Here is an 18820-nt window from a genome sequence, read left to right on the forward strand (position 1 = left end):
GCTCAGGCGGCCATTGCTAAGGCTAAAGAGGCCATTGCCTCCGACGCTACTGTTTCTATCAATCCTTTGGGTCCGGAGGCGGGTGTGGGTGCTGGTTGTGGCCAGCCCCAGCCCTGTTCCTCCAGGAGGGGCACTTCTAAAAGAGTTAAAACCTGTGCAACTCCTAGTAGGTCTAGTCTCCGCATTAAGAATCTTTCATATAAATGAAAGCTTTGTTTTGGAATATTAGAGGGTTCGGCGCTAGGGGGCGTCATGACCAAATTAAAGATATGATCCGCTCGAACCATATTGACTTTGTGGGGTTGGATGAAACTTTTAAGGAATCCTTTTCCCCTAATGAACTTTCTGCTATCGTGGGTATGGATAGATTTGACTGGCATGTCTTACCTTCCTCGGGCCACTCGGGTGGGATCTTGATAGGATCAAATAAGGACATTTTTGATGTTGTTGCCTATGACCATGGGATCTTTTGGGTTAGTGCTGTACTCTGTCTTAAAGCGCTGAATACTCTCATGGAGGTAATCGTGGTATATGGGCCTGCTGACCACTCTATTGCTCCTTTGTTTCTTAACGAACTTTCTGTGAAGATCGAATCCTGTAACCTCCCGATGGTTATTGGGGGTGATTTTAATATCCTTCGCTACCCTTCTGATAAAAGCAACGATATTTTCTCTTGGCCTTTGGCGAATGCTTTTAACGAGTTTATTAGCTCCAATGCTATTCGTGAACTTCCCCGGGTTGGAGCCCGCTTTACTTGGTCCAATCACCAGGCTATCCCTATTAGATCTGTTCTGGATAGAGTTTTCATATGTCCTAGGTGGGACTCCCTCTTTCCCAGGGCTTCCCTTGGTGCCAAATGTATTGTCGATTCTGACCATACCCCTCTAATTGTTGACGATGGCTCTGTTAACCTTAGACCCCCGGCCAGATTTCAATTTGATGCTTCTTGGCTTCTCGTTGATGGTTTTTGTGATATGTTAGCCGTGAAGATAACCCACCTGCTCTCCTCTAATTCACGCTCTTTCGGTCCTCTGGATGATTGGCACTCTTGCTCCTACAATCTGCGTAAGTTTCTTAGAGGCTGGTCTCGGAATCGTGTGGCGGAGGAGCGCCGCTCCAAAGAGTTTCTCGAGACCCAAATCTCGGCCCTAGACTTGACTGCCGACTCTGCTGGACTATCCGAGGATGGGTGGTCTGTGAGGTATAACCTCGAGGCTGCCTTACTGCAGTTGCACCATCAGGCTGAGGTGTATTGGCGTCAACGGGGTACGCTCAATTGGACGCTTAAAGGAGATTCCCCCACTGCCAATTTTTTGCCATAGCGAACGGTCGGAGGAGGCGTTGTGGCATCAACAATCTCATCATCAATGGTGCACGATCTTCGGACCAATTTGTTATTATGGATCACGTGCAGGACTTCTTCTCTTCTTTGCTTGGGGCGAAACCTCCTTCGGGCTTCTCGATCTCCCCTTCTCTCTAGAACATGGGTTTAAAAGTTTCGGCCGAGGACAACGCCTCGTTGATGATCCCCCTATCTGATCAGGAAATCTGGGACATTGTTAACTCTGCTAACCCGAATGCGGCCTCCGGGCCTGACGGCTTTTCTATCCCTTTCTTCCGAAAATTCTGGCCTCAGTTAAAGCAGCTGGTTTGCAGTGTCATACAGGGCTTTTGCCTTGGTTATATCGATATTTCCCGCTTGAACTACGCCGTCATTACTCTGATTCCCAAGGTCAAGGGGGCTGATTTAATCTCTCAATTTCGTCCTATTGCTCTGATTAATAATTTTTCCAAATTCCCAGCTAAGGGCTTTGCTAACCGCCTTTCTCCTGTTGCTCATAGAGTTATTAGCCCCTTCCAATCTGCTTTCATTAAGGGCCATTTTATTTTAGATGGTATTCTTTCCTTGCACGAAATTGTGCATGACCTGCACTCTCGGAGCTCTAAAGCGATTATTCTTAAGTTAGATTTTGAGAAAGCATACGACTCGGTCAGTTGGTCTTTTCTGAAGCAGGTCCTGCTCGCGAAAGGTTTTGATGGAGCTTACGTGCATCGTATCATGCAGTTGGTCACTGGGGGCCACACTACCGTGTCGGTGAATGGGCATATTAGTAATTTTTTTGCCAATGGCAGGGGTCTTCATCAAGGGGATCCTGCTTCCCCTGTTCTTTTTAACTTTGTGGCCAATGCCTTTTCCTGTATCCTCACGAGGGCGGCTCAATGTGGTCACATAAGTCCGGTGGTCTCTCATCTAATTCCGGAAGGGGTTTCTCACCTTCAGTATGCCGACGATACGATCATTATGGTTGAGCTGGATGATGCGTGTATTGCCAATTTGAAATTCATCCTTCTTTGCTTTAAAGCGGTCTCTGGCTTGAAGATTAACTTCTCCAAGAGTGAGGTTCTAGTTACTGGTGTTGATGATGCGGAAGCCTTGCGTGTGGCCAGGCTTCTTAACTGCTCTTTAGGCTCCTTTCCATTCAAATATTTGGGCCTCCCAATTTCCCCTCTTAAACTTCTTGCTAAGGACTTTGCCCCGACTGTCGCTAAAGTGGGGAACAGGGTCCTTCCTTGGCGTGGCAGATACAATACTAACGCTGGCAAGGTGGCCTTAATCAATTCCTGTCTTTCATCCCTTCCTATGTTCCTTATGGGCTTTTATCTCCTATAGGCTGGCACTCACGCTGGCTTTGACAAACACAGAGGTGCATTTTATTGGAATGCGGCGGATAATAAGTGGAAATATAGACTAGTCAAGTAGAGCTTATGTGTCGGCCTAAGAACCTTGGGGGGTTAGGCATTATTAATACGTTGGTGATGAACAAATGTTTATTAATTAAGTGGTGATGGAAAATTATGACTACTGGGGCTGATTCTCTTTGGTACTCTATCATCAAGGCCAAGTATTTCCCTCAATCTAGCCCCTTGTTTGCTTCTGCTAGACGAGGGTCTCAATTCTGGAAGAACCTTGTCAAAGTCAGACCAATTTTTTTGGAGCATGTTAAATTTATCATGGGCAATGGTAGGTCTGTTCGTTTTTGGCGGGATTGGTGGTGTGGAGATGCTCCTCTGGCTGCTCAGTTCCCGGTTTTGTTTTCTTACTGTCCTAAGCCGGACATCTCCATCGCGGAGGTGGCGGATAATAATTGGGACCTGGCTTTTCGCCGCTCCCTGTCTCCTGAAGAGTTGGAGGATTGGCAAAGTCTTTCTGCCCTCTTCCCTGTGCTCTCGGAGGCTCCGGATTCTGTTGTTTGGCCTCATTCGTCTTCTGGCAGATTTTCAGTCAAGTCACTTTACTCTAGGCTAATTGGAGGTACCCCCTCGAATAGATTCTCTAATATCTGGAAGTCCAAAGTGCCTCCTAAGAGTAAGATATTTCTTTGGCAAGCTTTTAGAGGTCGGATTCCTGCGGCTGACCAGATTCGCAAGCGCAATGGTCCGGGATCGGAATTTTGTCACCTCTGTGGTGCTTCGGAAAACACGGATCATATCTTTTTCCATTGTGTCCTGGCTAAGTTCGTTTGGAGCTGTGTCAGTTCATGGCTTCAGGTCTCTTGGAATCCCTCGTCCTTCTCTGAGCTTAGGACCCTAGCCAAGGTTCTGGTTGGGGTCACCAAGAGGGTGTTCTGGGTTGGCTTGGGTGCCTTATGTTGGGCTCTTTGGACTATTAGGAACAAATTTACTATTGAACATATCTTTCCATCTAAACCCGGTGACGTTCTTTTCAAATCTTGTATCATATTGCAGCAGTGGAGATTATTGACTAAAGAAGACGATCGAGATGCCCTGGACGTGCTCATCGCCAAAATTCGGGCTTCGGCATCCTTCTTCTCAGGGCTGGGCCCAAACGGATGATCTTTGCTGCAGTGGTTCTGTCTCTTTGGTGGTAGTCTCCTTTCCCCCTCCGGCCTGCGCGCCGAGTATGGCTGGGTGCCATGTATCGTTCTGAAACTTCTTTCGCCTGCTCCAGGCTTTCGTTCGCTGGATTCGCGGTGTTTCGCTAACTGTTTGGGTTATTCAGGTCTGTGACGCTGCCGTATGGCTTTATTTATAAAGTCGGGCCAAGGCCTTTTCTCTAAAAAAAAAGAAAGAACTGCCTCACTCCTCGATTCGAGCTACAATAATTGTCTTGCCTAAGTGCCACGGGTGGTGACGGTTCGGTAAAAGCTGTGAGGCCAGAACACTGTTCACACCTATGCGGCAGGCCTTCGAGGCTAAGCTATCTCAAGGCTTCAGATGTCAAAATATGACCCTTAAAACATGTGGTTAGCGGGCGGCCCCGTTAAAGGGAAGCTCCCACCGATCTCACAAGGAAGGACTCCGGAAGCCTCGAACCCTGACGTCACCAAGATGGACTCTGCCGAAGACTTGGCGTGTACTTCAAGGACTACTTCATCTATCGGCATGCTTATCCCTAGTTGGCAACCGATCATGTGTAACCCTAGATACCCTTGGTGCATATATAAGCCATAGGGTTTAGTCCATAGAGACACAATCATAATTACCAGCCTTAGGGTTTAGAAGACAACATACGATCTTGAGATAGATCAACCTGTACTCGATCTCCACCATCAATATAATCAAGCAGGACGTAGTGTTTTAATTACCTCTTCGAGATGGCCCGAACATGGGTAAACATTGTGCCCTTTGTCTCATGTTCACCATCGTTTGAAGATCCACAACTCGGGACCCCTCGACCCGAGATTTGCCGGTTTAGTATCGACAGCCAGGGAGAAGATGCGGTCGAGGCGGCAGAAGTTTGTCCACGCCCGATAGCCGGCGCTGCGGGAGCGGGCGCGTGGTCGCGCGCCTGCTGCCTCCGCCGTTCGTCCACCGGCGAGCGGAGGGAGGAGCTCCCGACCTCCGCGTCGTGGCAGTGCTTAAGGAGTGGGTCGCCGCCGAGCCCGACGCGTCCCCCTTGGCCACCCCAACTGCCAGCAGTCATCGACACTTCTGCAAGTTTGAGTGGGGGACGGTGCCGCAAATCGTAGCTTGAGTAGGGATTTCTCGCCGGAGGAGAGGTTTCGCGGTGGAGGTGGATGGGGGGAGAAACAAGACGGGAACCCTAAATCGACCCGGAGCCGGCATATATACCGGAATCACGGGCAGTTTACGGGCTTCCGTAAACAATTTACGGGCCGGGTCCTTTTTAGCGGACCTGTTCGGGCCGTTTTTTGGGCCATCCCATAAAATGGCCGGAAAAAGCGCGTTTCATCGAAGTTATACGGAATCTGCTAGAGATGCTATTACACTGTTGTACTGCAAGTCAAATATGTGAAACTGTATCTCGCAGATCTGTGAAGCCGTGCCACTACTACACGAGTCCCTCTCCCGTGATTAATTAGCTGTGAAGAACCGTTGACATGCGCACGTGCCTCCGCCTACAAATACTCCAACGATCGCGAGCACCTACACGCACACACCCCCGCGCCAGAGAAAGCAGGAATCAAATGTCCGCCGCCGAGGCGCTCCTTGCTAATGCCGCCTCCGGCAGCAGCGGCGGCGATCGCCTGAGCATCGACGATGCCCTCGCGCAGCACGCGGGGGAGTTCGGGCGGTGGCAGCTGCGGCAGTTCGTAATGGTGACGGCGGCGTGGGCGCTGGAGGCGATGCACACCATGGTCATGATCTTCGCGGACCGCGAGCCGGCTATGTCGTGCCCCGCGGGGGACGGGCGGTGCGGCGACCGTTGCGCCGGCGCTGCGGCCGGGTGGGAGTGGGAGCAGGGGAGCGGCTCGTCGACGGTGGCCGAGTGGGGCCTCGTCTGCGGCGAGCGCTACAAGGTCGGCCTCGTCCAGGCCGTCTTCTTCGTCGGGTGCATGATCGGTACGTCGGCCATTCGTCTCCGGTGCTGTTTTATTTGCTCATATAAGTGACTTATCCCGTGGGTTCGGCAGGCGCGGGCGTGTTCGGGCACCTCTCCGACTCGTTTCTCGGCCGGAAGGGCTGCCTGCTGGTGCTCTGCTTCCTCAACGCCGTCTTTGGTCTCCTCACCGCGCTCTCCCCGAACTACTGGGTCTACGCCGCGCTGCGCCTCCTCACGGGCTTCAGCACCGGCAGCGTCGGCCTCTGCTCCTTCGTCCTCGCCACGGAGCCCATCGGGCCCTCCCGCCGTGGCGCCGCCGGCATGTCCACCATGTACTTCTTCTCCGTGGGCATCGCAGCCCTCGCCGGCGTCGCTGTGATGTTCCAGTCCTCATGGCGCCTCCTCTATGCCGTCACCTCCCTGCCCTCCCTTGCGTACGTCTTCACTGTCATGCCGTTCGTCTCCGAGTCTCCGCGGTGGTACCTTGTGCGCGGGCGCGCCAACGACGCCATGCGCGTCTTGGGCGACATCGCGTCCGCCAACGGCAGATGCATCCCGGACAACGTCGTGCTCAAGCTTGACGACGAGGGGGACGACGTCAACGGCGCTCAGGTTGGCACCGGAGAAAAGGCTGAGGAGCTGTCGTCGTCGGGCACAATCATAGACGCGTTCCGGTCACCGACGACGCGGATCAGGCTCGTGCTCTCGGTGATCATCCACTTCCTTTCCGCAGTGGTGTACTTCGGGCTGAGCCTCAACGTGGTCAACCTAAAGACAAACCTTTACGTCAGCGTCGTCCTGAACTCGCTGGCCGAGATGCCCTCTTACCTGCTCACCGCGATGCTTCTTCAGCACTTCGGCCGCAAACCAGTCGCCATCGGCATGACGCTTCTCAGCGGCGTCTTCTGCACGGCGGGCAGTCTCATCGCCGGCGCCGGCGCCGCGAGGTAGTTGACCCCTTCTTGTATGTTAGCATGTGAATGACAGGTTTTTGCTCCAATTAACCACATGCAGTTGCATGTCACTGCAGGGTGGTGAGGACGGTGTGCGGGGTGGTAGGGATCTTCGGGATATCGGCGACATACAACCTGTTGGCCGTGTACACGGCGGAGCTGTTCCCGACAGTGGTGCGGACGGCGGTGCTCGGATGCGCGATGCAAGCGTCGCAGATGGGTGCCATACTTGCACCCCTGGTGGTGGTGCTCGGGGAGCGGCTGCCGTTCGCGGTGTTCGGCATGTCGGGGATCATCGGCGGGCTGTTGTTCTTATGCCAGCCCGAGACGATGAACAAGCCCTTGTATGACACCATGGCTGGACTCGAGAAAGGAGAGAGGGTGTCTAAAAGTGAAGACGAAGGTGCAGCAGAGAACTCCGAAATTTAGTTAGTTTCGGCGTGTGTCGGTGTGCTGAAAAATGTCAAATATGAGAGCATCTCCAACAGCCGCGCTAAGCGCCACGCGCAAAAAACCTGTTTACCGCGCGCGCTACGGCTGGTTTTGCGTGCCCGCCTGCGCTGGCTCCAGCAGCCGCGCTATAATGCAGCGCGCGCGCCGCTCCAGCAGAGCGCAAAAATACAGCGCGCGCGACTCGCCAGGCATTTTGCATATATGATATTTTGAAAAAAAAATGAACATGTGAAATTTGAAACAAACAAGTTGATGAATAAAAGTTCATGCCCACAAGTTCAAAATCATGCCCACAAGTTCATCCAACCAAGTTCAAATGCAAACTAAAATTCAAGACATGAAAGACACATCAATCTTCATCTTCCTCGTCTTCGTCTTCGTCCTCATCTTCCGAAGACGACTCTTCCGCCTCCGAAGATGAATCTTCCTCCCTCTCCTCATCACGCACCGCATCACGCACCGCATCATGTGAAGCTCCGACGGTGTTGTCAAGATCTTCAACAGCATCTTCATGGAAATGTGTGTGAGAAGGCACATCGAAAGACATTGCACCCATGGCGGCCGGAGGTGCACCCATGCCTCCCATGAGAGAAGCAAAACTCATGCCTCCCATGGCGGCCATAGCGTCGGAGGGTGCTCCAAAGCCACCCATGCCTCCCATGGCGGCCGGATGTGCACCCATGCCTCCCATGGCGGCCGGATGTGCACCCATGCCTCCCATGGCTCCGAAGCCACCCATGCCTCCCATGGCGCCGAGGCCACCGCCACCCATGGCGCCGAGGCCACCGCCACCCATTGCACGAACCAAGGCTCTTTTTTGGATCAAGACTTCTTGTTGGGCAAGATTGACATACTCTTTTTGCGCCGCATTGAGGTTAGATGTGTCCAAGAAGAATAAATGCTTCTCCCATTCCAACAACTTAGCTCGCTCCTCGTTGCTCACTTTCCTCTCCTCCAAAGCCACCTTTCTCTCCTCGGCCGCCACCCTTCTCTCCTCAGCCGCCAACCTCCTCTCCTCGGCCACGGCATCTTGGTTCCTTGCCATTTTCCTCACCTCATTGGCTTCGACCCTTGCCTTCACAATAGCTTCCATAGCATTTTTGAGCTCATCATCTCCTTTCCTCTTCTTCTTTTCGGTTTTGTCTTTCTTGCACCCATCCGGTCGTTTTGGCTTCGAGTATGAAACCGAGTTGGGTGTGGGGCTTCTCTTGCCGTCATCACTTGATGCATCATCCTCCTCCTCATCATCATTCATCTCAATTGCTCGCTTCCGTTTGTTGCTCAAATGCAAATCCTCCAAACCATCACGCTTCTTCCATTTCTCATCATCCTTTAACACTTCATAGCAATGAGGCAAGGTAAAGACCCTGCCTTTCTTGATCTTCCCCTTCTTGGTTGTCCTTGTCTCTTCTTTGAACAAGTTTTGTGCAATGTTGTACTACAAGGAAAACAAAACAAGTTAGCACTTCGGTCACCAAAAACAAGTATGATGAACATATATGAGATGCCACTTACTCGATCATCCTCATTTGTGCCACTTGGGTTAATCTTGTCAACTGCCTTTTGTACGGCCGCCCACTTTTGACAATCTGAGTTGATTGTCGACCATCGGGACCGAAGTGATCTCTCGGAGCGGTCAATTCCACTCAAGTTGTGAGCATCAAAGTGTTCTTTCATTCGCCCCCAATACGCGTCTCTACTTTGATCACCTCCAATGGATGGATCCCTCGACACTTGCAAATAAGTATGGCATAGTAACTTGTCATCGTTGGTTGAGTAATTGCCCGCTCTTCCTTTCGGCGCCTCGACAATTCCCTCACCCTCCTCGTCCACCTCAAACTCATGGTCTTCGAAATGGATGTCATTGGTTTGAGACCAATGCGAATTTTTGGACCAACACCCATAGTGGACATGTATGCATCATCGTTGAGACTACAAAGTTTTTTGAACAATGCAAATAAGCTATCTATATGTGATGATGATGCATTGAAAAAATAAGAAGAAAAGAAAAGTTGGAAATTTTTTCACCTTGGGGGCATTTCGTCGAACACGTGGTGCGCGTCGGCGGCCGGCTCAACGAGGGAGCTCGCCGGCGCTTCGGTAGCCGCCGCGGCCGTCGAACGCCCTGCAAGCTTCTTTCCCCTCGCCTTCGTGGTGCCGGAGCCGTCCGCCGCCTTGTTTTTCTTCGCGGATGTTTTGCCCTTCTTCGTCCGCGTCGCATTGGGGACCTTCTTCGACGGTCCGGCGGCGGCACTGGACGGCGCCGGCGCGACGCCACCCGGCGCCGTGGTCATCCGCGGCGGCAAGAAGAGGCTGCGCGCGAGGCCGACGCTCGGCGGAGCTCCGGCGGTGGCGACGCCAGCGCTTCCCGCGCTAGGGTTTCCGGCGGCGGCGGCGGCGGGTGGGTCGCGGCTGTACAACAGGGTGAGTGGGGTGCCGGTGTGCGCGTCCATGGGTGGGTGGCAGGGCGCCGGCGCCGGCGCGCGGGGGGCGTAGGACGAGGAGAGGAGAGAGTGCGGCGCGACCGCTCGAGTGTGCCGCGCGCTGTAGCTGGCGCCCGAAATACGCCGCGCGGGTAAGTGTTTTCAACCGCGCGCCCAACCCGTTATAGCGCGCGCGCCGTTTTTGCGCGCCCGCTGGAGCGACCCGCCGCGTTGCGCGCGCTAAAACGGCCTAATTTGCGGCGCGGCGCTAGTTTAGCGCGGCTGTTGGAGATGCTCTGACACCATGTCGCAGACCAGAGCGACTCACACGTCCTCGGGTGTTCCATTTTATGCCGGGGAAGGTTTGTTTATTGGTTCACGTGTTTCATCGCAATAAAAAATATCACGTGTTGACAAAATCAAATTATGGGTTCTCTAGCTTAAATATTGCATGACTATCAAAGAGAGAGAGAGAGAGTATGCGCGCGCACTAAGGCTGGGGAGAACATATTATGTAGGCCAAGCTCACAACGGTTGGTAGGGCATCTCTAGCCGATGTATATAATTTAACCTCTCAAACGACCCTTATAGCCCACACCTATACTTAAGCTCTCACGTTGCACCCGCTGACAACAAAGAGGGAACCCTAGCCAACACTGTTGTTGACGTCCTGATGGCTATGGCCCTAGCAACTCGGATCTATGCTCTCTCCAATCCCAACTTGTCGGCGTTGTCGGTCGCCGTCGCTTCCCCTATGCCAGTTCTTTCTGCCTCACCGCACCCCGACCCTGCACACCTGCACTCCATGCCTGGTGCAAGATCGAATGCTCATGTGTCTCGTAGTGCCAGGTGCCACCCTCCGACGGCAGGTGCGACCTATCCAACCCCGGCCCCTCCGATGTGGCAGTTCCAATCAACCGTTGCTTCCTCATCTCCGATTTTAGGTCCGGCGACTTTAGAATTGCTCAGAGTTTGGCCAGGGGAAATCTCTGCTCGGCTAGCCTATGCTAGCAGCGGCGATGCTCATGTGTGTCGTTTTCCATTTTCGGAGGCGTTGACATGGCCTTCATCTGCGCCTGAGGGAATCCTGGATAAGGGGGTCTCCGGACAGCCGGACTATCTCCATTGGCCGGACTGTTAGACTATGAAGATACACGATTGAAGACTTTGTCTCGTGTCCGGATGGGACTCTACTTGGCGTGGAAGGCAAGCTAGGCAATCTGGATATGGATATCTCCTTCTTTGTAACCGACCTTGTGTAACCCTAACCCTCTCCGGTCCATATAAACCGAAGGGATTTAGTCCATAGGACAACAACCATAACATACAATCATACCATAGGCTAGCTTCTAGGGTTTAGCCTCTCTGATCTCATGGTAAATCTACTCTTGTACTACCCATATCATCAATATTAATCAAGCAGGACGTAGGGTTTTACCTCCATCAAGAGGGCCCGAACCTGGGTAAAACATCGTGTCCCCTGCCTCCTGTTACCATCCGGCCTAGACGCACAGTTCGGGACCCCCTACCCGAGATCCGCCGGTTTTGACACCGACATTGGTGCTTTCATTGAGAGTTCCTCTGTGTCATCGCCGTTAGGCTTGATGGATCCTACTATCATCGATAGCGATGCGGTCCAGGGTGAGATTTTTCTCCCCGGACAGATCCTCGTATTCGGCGGCTTTGCACTGCGGGCTAATTCGCTTGGCCATCTGGAGCAGATTGAAAGCTATGCCCGTGGCCATCATGTCAGATTTGGAAGTTTGAACTACACGACGGACATCTGCGGAGACTTGATCTCCGACGGATTCGAGCCACAGCCGGGCGTGCCGCACTGTCGCGATGGGTATGACCTAGCTCTACCACCGAACAGTACCCCAGAGGCCGCGCCCGCATCAGCTTCGACCCTTAGTTGGGAGCCAACTGCGCCAATCGAGGACGGGTGGTTCGACACCGCCTCAGGGGCTGCAGTCTCAACGGCGATCGAGCCGAACACCAGCATAATCCTCTGCGCAGCCCGTGACTCTAAGGTGCCGGACTCTTTTTCTGACTCCGAACCGCCCGCGCCCCTGCCAATTGAATCCGATTGGGCGCCGATCATGGAATTCACCGCCGCGGATGTCTTTCAGCACTCGCCCTTCGGCGACATTATGAATTCACTAAGGTCTCTCTCTTTGTCAGGAGAGCCCTGGCCGGATTATGGCCAACAGGATTGGGATGCGGACGACGAAGAAATAACATATCAAAGAACCATGGTACCTCAGATACCAAGGACGGCAATAGCAGGTCACATCGCAACAAACATAAGCGCCGCATTAACAGCGAAAATACTGAGGATACGACAGTTAATGCCGGATTCAAAGGCTCTAAACCCGGTCAGCGGAAAAAGCCATTCAAACAAAGTACGCCAGGTCCGTCCAGCTTGGACCATATACTCGATCGCTCATGTCAAATACACAGCACCCCAGACAAGCCAGCCAATCACACATACAGGGATTGTTGGGTGTTCAAGCAGGCCGGTAAGTTAACTGTCGAAAATAAGGACAAGGGGCCGCATAGCAATGACGAGGAGGAGCCCCGGCAGCCGCACACTGGAGGACATACGAGGTTTCCCCCGCAAGTGCGGACGGTGAACATGATATACGCAACCCACATCCCCAAGAGGGAGCGGAAGCGTGCGCTCAGGGACGTATATGCGTTGGAGCCAGTCGCCCCAAAGTTCAACCCTTGGTCCTCCTGTCCGATCACCTTTGATCACAGGGACCACCCCACTAGTATCCGTCATGGCGGATTCGCCGCACTGGTCCTAGACCCAATCATCGACGAATTTCACCTCACTCGAGTCCTTATGGACGGCGGCAGCAGCCTGAACCTGCTTTATCAGGACACGGTGCGCAAAATGGGTATAGACCCCTCAAGGATCACACCCACAAAAACGACCTTTAAGGGTGTCATTCCAGGTGTAGAGGCCCATTGCACAGGCTCAGTTATACTGGAAGTGGTCTTTGGATCCCCGGATAATTTCCGAAGCGAAGAGTTAATCTTCGATATAGTCCCGTTCCGCAGTGGTTATCACGCGCTGCTCGGGCGAACCGCATTCGCTAGATTCAATGCGGTACCGCATTATGCATACCTCAAGCTCAAGATGCCAGGACCTCGCGGAGTTATTACAGTCAATGGAAACACAGAGCGCTCTCTCCGAACAGAGGAGCACACCGCGGCCCTCGCAGCAGAAGCGCAAAGCAACCTCTCAAGGCAATCAACCAGTTCGGCGCTTCAAAAGGCCGGACACCTTCAAGCGCGCTCGGGGCAATCGGCAAATAGACTGCCTGGCGTGATCTGAGCTTGCGTAGCAATACGGCGGCCACCCCAATCCCAGCCCAGCGGCGAAACTCGTGCCGCGCGTACATAATTACGCATTAAAAATACCATGGGCACAGGTGGGGAGGGGGGCACAACTGCGGCACGCCCCAAAACGCGGCCTAAACCACACTAGGGGCTTCTCGTTTGGTTATTTTCCTTTTTCTTTCAGGACCTTAATCTCTGGAAACACTTTCCGGCAGCACTGTTGCCGAACACATGATGCAGCAACCAAGGAGGCAGACAACTATGTTATACCACGGAATTACCAGGTTGATTACAGTAACGAGTGAAATATTCAATTTAATATCATTCTCAGCTTGCCCTTGGAAGGGACATAGTCCTACTCTTTGCTTATCGCACTATCTGTATCACTCTCCTTTAACGCAATTTTTTAATAAACAATGCATGACATTACGACTATTATTGCATTCTTGTTATATGTGTGTGTGTGTGTTCATTAATGACGCCTTGCAACCGTACACTTTGGTACGGCGAATACACCAGGGGCTTACGTACCCCACAATGCGGTGTGAAAAGTCCGAACACTTTCACAAGTGCGGCACCCCGAACTTATAGCATTATATGCATCAGCTCCGAATCATGTCTTTGGTCAAATGTTGGGTTTGCCCGGCTCCTATGTTTTGGTACCTTACGTTCCGCTCTATCGGCTAAGATAGCGCTAGGAGAACTACTGCGATTCTGCCGGGCTTAGCACCTCAGTAGAGAAAGCTAAAACTGACTGTCATGATAAGGCGAGAGACTGGTCGCTGTTCGGCGAGGTTTTTCGAGTCCCTAAAGACTTATGCCGCTTAGGGCGAGGGGCCGGCCCTGTCCGGCTTACAGGCATGTATCGCGCCCCGAATTCGGCCTTCCGAATACCAGGGGCTTCGCCGAAATTTAAAATTATAGAATTCTATGGCTAAGTGAGAGTGATAAAGCATTATTAGTTCTGTTGCCTTGTTCGTTGTGCTGAGCACCTCCCTCGAAGGACCCAAATATGAGAACAAGAGTGCTCAGGTTTATCCCGAACACCCCAGCACTCGTGGCATGGGGGCAAAAGCCGAGGACTAGCCATCTCTCAGATTGGATAAACAACCAAATAGAAGGTAATATTTTAAATTCAAACAAGCGTTGCATAGCACATATGAAACATGTTTTCATAAATACATGATAAAACGAGCGAGTTTACTCAAATATTACATCTTTTGAACACTCATCCACGATAAGGCGGGCACCCGGCAGAACACCCTCGTAGTACATCTCAGGGTGGCGGTGCTCCTTGCCCTCCGGCGGCCCCTCCTTGATCAGCTTCACGGCGTCTAGCTTGACCCACTGCAATTTCACACGGGCGAAAGCCTGGCGTGCACCTTCAATGCAGACAGATCGCTTGACGACCTCCATCCGTGGGCAGGCATCCACAAGTCGCCTCACCAGGCCAAAGAAGCTGTTCGGAAGGGCGTCGCCAGGCCACAGCCGGACTATAAAGCTCTTCATGGCCTGATCGGCCGCCTTATGTAGCTCGACCATCTGCTTCAGCTGGTCGCTCATTGGCACCGGATGTTCGGCCTCAGTATACTGAGACCAGAATAGCTTCTCCGTCAAGATTCCGTCCTTGGCCTGGTAAAATTGTGCGACATCGGACACACTGCGGGGCAAATCTGCGAATGCTCCTGAAGAGCTCCGGATCCGGGTAAGTAATCGGTAATTTACTTTTACATGCTTGCTTTGCATATAGAAAGCCTTACCCGCCGCTATCTTCTTCATGCAGGGCCTTCTGGGCCTCGGCCTTGGCACTCTTTACGCTCTCAAGGGCCGCGGCAAGCTCAGACTCTCGCGTCTTCGAGTCAAGCTCCAACGCCTCGTGCTTTGGCACGAGAGCCTGGAGCTCTTGCTGCACCTCGCCCACCCGAGCCTCGTGCTTCTCTCGCTCGGTGCGCTCCTTGGCCGCTGTATCTTCGGCCTTGGTTAGCGCTTGCTTCAGGGTCGCCACCTCGGTCGTGGCCCCTGACAAACATACGATGATCCTATCATTTTGCAATGGCGTCCTTTTTTACATATCTATAGACGGGGTATTACTTACCCTTGTCTCCTCGAGCTGCCTCTTGGCAAGGCCGAGCTCTTTCCTGGACCCCTCGAGGTCTTGCTTCAGTACGGCGACCTCCGCAGTCAGTGCGACAGACGCCAGCAGCGAAGCCTGCATACGCATATTGACACACCTATATTAGACTCCTGCGATATTATTTGATCCTTTGTTCGGCTTTTCTTTGTGAACACCGAACAAAGCATCAGGGGCTACTGTCTATGCGGTAATATTTCTACTACATTTTAAAACACTTACCTCGAAGCCTGTTAGAAGGCACAGGCTTCAGTCAATCCGCTCTTGGCGGACTGAACCTTCTGGATCACCGCACTCATGATAGTGCGGTGCTCCTCGTCGATGGAAGCGCTGTGAAGCGCTTCCAGCAGATTGTCCGGCGCCTCTGGATGGGCAAAGGTCACCGGCACAGGCTTCTTGCCCCTCTTAGAAGGAGGCCGCATGCCCGAGCCCGGAACCGCTGGAGGGTCCGGCGTGGTGTTCGACTGAGGGCCGAACTCGGAGCTCTCGGAGGCCCCGTCCCCTCGGCTCCCAGAGTCCGGAAGGTCGCCTTGAGGCGCCTCCGGGACTGTCTCCCCTCGATCCGGTGCCACTTGAGACAACATCTCGGCGTCGTCGGCAGGATGAGGGGAGGTGGCGGTCGGGACTGGATCGCTATCCATGTCCGACAAGCCCAAGGAGCCGTCCGACGATATATCGATACTGGCTCGGGGTGGCCTGCATAATTGTGTTCGACATTAGGGAAAGCAGTGCGACAAAGGAATCATATGGGTTACTTTGGTATCCGAATACTTACGATCTCCCCGGAGGCTTGGCCCTGGGAAACCACTCGTCTTTGCCTTCGTCGGCGGCGGTGGAGCTGTCCGGAAGGAGAGTCCTTCCCTTCTTGGACCCTTCGCTCCCCCAGTTGGGGCGGTCTTCCTTTTTCTGTCTCCCCCAGTCGGTGGGGGAGCATCTTCTTCTTCTTCTTCCTCGTCTTCGGGGGAAGAGTGTGCCGCAGAGTCATCGGACGGTGAGTCCAACGACGCCTGGCGTCGGGAACTCTTTTGAGTTCCCTTGGCCTTCTTGGTCTTCTCCGGCACCTTATAAGGGGCCGGAGTCAACATCTTCGCCAGAAGAGCGTCTGCGGGGCCTTCGGGCAAAGGAGCCGGACAGCCGATCTGTCCGGCCATCTTCTGCCAGTCCTGTCAAAGGTACGGGAATTTAGATCCCGCATAGAGTCAATCTATATGAAAAAATAAGTATCCTGTGAAAGGTAGAGCAGCTTACCGCACTGGCTTGGCGCTTCGTGCTGAATCCGTGATCCTCCGTAATAGGGGGGGGGGGGGACCTCAGCACTTTTGAACAGCACCCTCCAGACGTCTTCATGAGTCGTGTCGAAGAGCCTGTTCAGAGTTCGGTGCTGCGCCGGATTGAACTCCCACAAGTTGAACTCCCGTTGTTGGCACGGGAGTATCCGGCGGATGAGCATAACTTGGACTATGTTGACAAGCTTGAGCTTCTTGTCCACCATGTTTTGAATACATGTTTGGAGTCCGGTCAGCTCTTTCGAATTACCATAGGACATGCCCTTCTCTTTCCAGGAGGTGAGCCGCGTGGGGATGCCAGATCGGAACTCGGGGGCCGCTACCCATGCAGGGTCGCGCGGCTCGGTGATATAGAACCACCCCAATTGCCACCCCTTTATGGTTTCCACAAAGGAGCCCTCGAGCCATGTTATGTTGGGCATCTTGCCCACCATGGCGCCTCCGCACTCCGCCTGGCGGCCGCCCACCACCTTCGGCTTGACATTGAAGGTCTTCAGCCATAAGCCGAAGTGGAGCTTGATGCGAAGGAAGGCCTCACACACGACGATAAACGCCAAGATGTTGAGGATGAAGTTCGGGGCCAGATCGTGGAAATCCAGGCCGTAATAAAACATGAGCTCCCGGACGAAGGGATGGAGAGGGAATCCCAGTCCGCGGAGGAAATGGGTGAGGAATACTACCCTCTCATGGGGCCTGGTGTCGTGGTTCTAACTCTGACAGTGATGTAGGGGGGTGAGTATGGAGAGGCGAGATCCTAGCTATGGGGAAGTTGTTACACGCGAGGTTTACGAGTTCAGGCCCTTCTCGGAGGAAGTAACAGCCCTACGTCTCGGAGCCCGGAGGCGGTCGACTAGATTATGCGTGTATAGGTTACAGGGGTGCGAACCCTTCCTACTGAGGAGGGGGAGACTTATATAGAGTTCGCCGACCCCCTCCTGCCCTCAGTAATGCAGGGTTTAAAGTACATTTAAGATGGGGCGTTACTGGTAACGCCTCTAATAAAGTGCGGTAATGACCCTGAAGACTACTTAACAGCTGACCGTTTGCCTACGGAGTGACTGTAGATCTTCGGGCAGTCGAGTGAATAGCTTCATGGTCGAGTGGTAGCTTCTTGGTCGAGTGTTTTGAACCTGTCGAGTGGGATGCCTTCAAGTCGATTGAAAGGTGATTTCTCCCAGGGGTGTCCTAGGGTAGGACTCTTCGGTCAGGTCCGTGTCCCTACCCTAGGTACATGTCTTCATCATTAGCCCCCGAATGGATCGAGGTTAGAGTGGGGAAAGAGTTGGAGATCTTTCCGACTGGTTCTTCGGGCTATGGGAGCGCCTCGTTTCGGGACAATCGTCACGGATGACATTGCCAACTTTTTTCAGTCGCCTTGATCCATTCTAGGCCTCCCGTCGAGTGAATTTCTTTGTTTGTGCCATACCGAGTGCCGTCGCAATCGGGGTCTTCTGTTTTTGGCAAGTGGTTCTGCGGCCCGCGGATCTCACGGGATTTGACTGTAATCGGAAGCGCGCGGGATGGGAGCAGCCGCAGTAATCGGAAGCGATAAAGCGGAAGTTCCTCGATCTCCGCATCGCCTTTTTCGCCACGTACTGCGCGCGCGTCTGTTGCGGGATTTGACTGGATGGCCCGGGCCTACCGGTCAGCCACTCGGGAGCGGCCCCTTATAAGTTGCCGGCTCGGGGTTTCCAAGCCGCACGCTCTCTTCTCCTTCCTTCTTCCTCTCTCCCTTTGCCAGTCTCTCTGCTACCTCTGCTCTCACCCTAGCGCTGCGAGCCCGTGCGAGATCTCCCCGGTGACGATGGTGAAGGGCAAGACCACCGCTTTGGAGCGCGCGAAGAAGGCGGCGGCGGCGGGGAAAGGGAAGAGATCCGCTCGGGGTGGATCCTCCTCCAGGACCGCTCTGCCCAAAGGTTGGATCCAGGGCGACTGGATGCCCTCGGTGCTCCGGCAAGACAATCTTGACGACATGGTCGAGGGGGGAGCTATTCCCCACGAAGCTGCGCGTCTTCCGGAGGGGGAGATCGAAGCTCAACCCCGTGACGGTGAGTGCGTGCTCCTAGCCACCCACATCGACCGAGGGTTTTCTTTGCCGCCCCATCCTTTCTTCCGGAGTTTCTTGAATTTCTTCGGAGCACAGCTCCATCACTTTACCCCCAACTCCATAGTCTACCTTGCCGCGTTCATTTCTATGTGCGAGGCCTTCCTGGGTTGCCGTCCGCATTGGGGGCTTTTCAAGCATATTTTCACTTGCCGCTCCCAGTCGGTAAAAAAGGCCAAGTCGAGTGATGAAAAGATGCAAGTGATCCAGCTATGCGGGGGCCTGGCGATCCATACGAGGGGGAAGAGCTGTTTTCCCTCTATCACCTTCCCGGAATCGGTCCGCGGCTGGCAGTCGACCTGGTTCTACTGCCAGG

At 53.5% G+C, this 18820-nt stretch overlaps 2 protein-coding genes and 1 pseudogene across 2 annotated transcripts; 1 reads left to right on the plus strand and 2 right to left on the minus strand.

Annotated features, from left to right (window-relative positions):
* The first annotated feature begins 5414 nt into the window (after nucleotides 1-5414).
* LOC147986925 (organic cation/carnitine transporter 4-like) lies at nucleotides 5415-7388 on the plus strand. Its single transcript, XM_087540200.1, has 3 exons — nucleotides 5415-5826; nucleotides 5898-6753; nucleotides 6837-7388. The coding sequence occupies exons 1-3, from the start codon at nucleotides 5451-5453 to the stop codon at nucleotides 7186-7188; spliced, it is 1584 nt and encodes a 527-aa protein (XP_087396326.1). The 5' UTR covers nucleotides 5415-5450; the 3' UTR covers nucleotides 7189-7388.
* Nucleotides 7389-7561: 173 nt separating this feature from the next.
* LOC147986926 (uncharacterized) lies at nucleotides 7562-8614 on the minus strand. The gene has a single exon (XM_087542208.1). It carries the CDS (start codon nucleotides 8465-8467, stop codon nucleotides 7562-7564), a length of 906 nt encoding a protein of 301 aa, XP_087398334.1. The 5' UTR covers nucleotides 8468-8614.
* A 622-nt stretch (nucleotides 8615-9236) lies between these two features.
* The window catches only part of LOC147986927 (uncharacterized), a 30372-nt pseudogene continuing 20788 nt past the window's right edge, over nucleotides 9237-18820 (minus strand).

Source organism: Triticum urartu, chromosome 2A (genome assembly GCF_056163025.1).
Source record: "Triticum urartu cultivar PI428250 chromosome 2A, HENAU_Tu73, whole genome shotgun sequence".
Lineage (NCBI taxonomy): Eukaryota > Viridiplantae > Streptophyta > Magnoliopsida > Poales > Poaceae > Triticum > Triticum urartu.

Excerpts from the sequence above, each read along its gene's own strand:
- LOC147986925 (XM_087540200.1), top strand. The coding sequence starts at position 5,451 with ATGTCCGCCGCCGAGGCGCTCCTTGCTAATGCCGCCTCCGGCAGCAGC. Across the intron at positions 5,827-5,897 it reads CTTCGTCGGGTGCATGATCG|GCGCGGGCGTGTTCGGGCAC; the intron begins GTACGTCGGCCA and ends TGGGTTCGGCAG. Across the intron at positions 6,754-6,836 it reads GCCGGCGCCGGCGCCGCGAG|GGTGGTGAGGACGGTGTGCG; the intron begins GTAGTTGACCCC and ends ATGTCACTGCAG.
- LOC147986926 (XM_087542208.1), bottom strand. The coding sequence starts at position 8,467 with ATGAATGATGATGAGGAGGAGGATGATGCATCAAGTGATGACGGCAAG.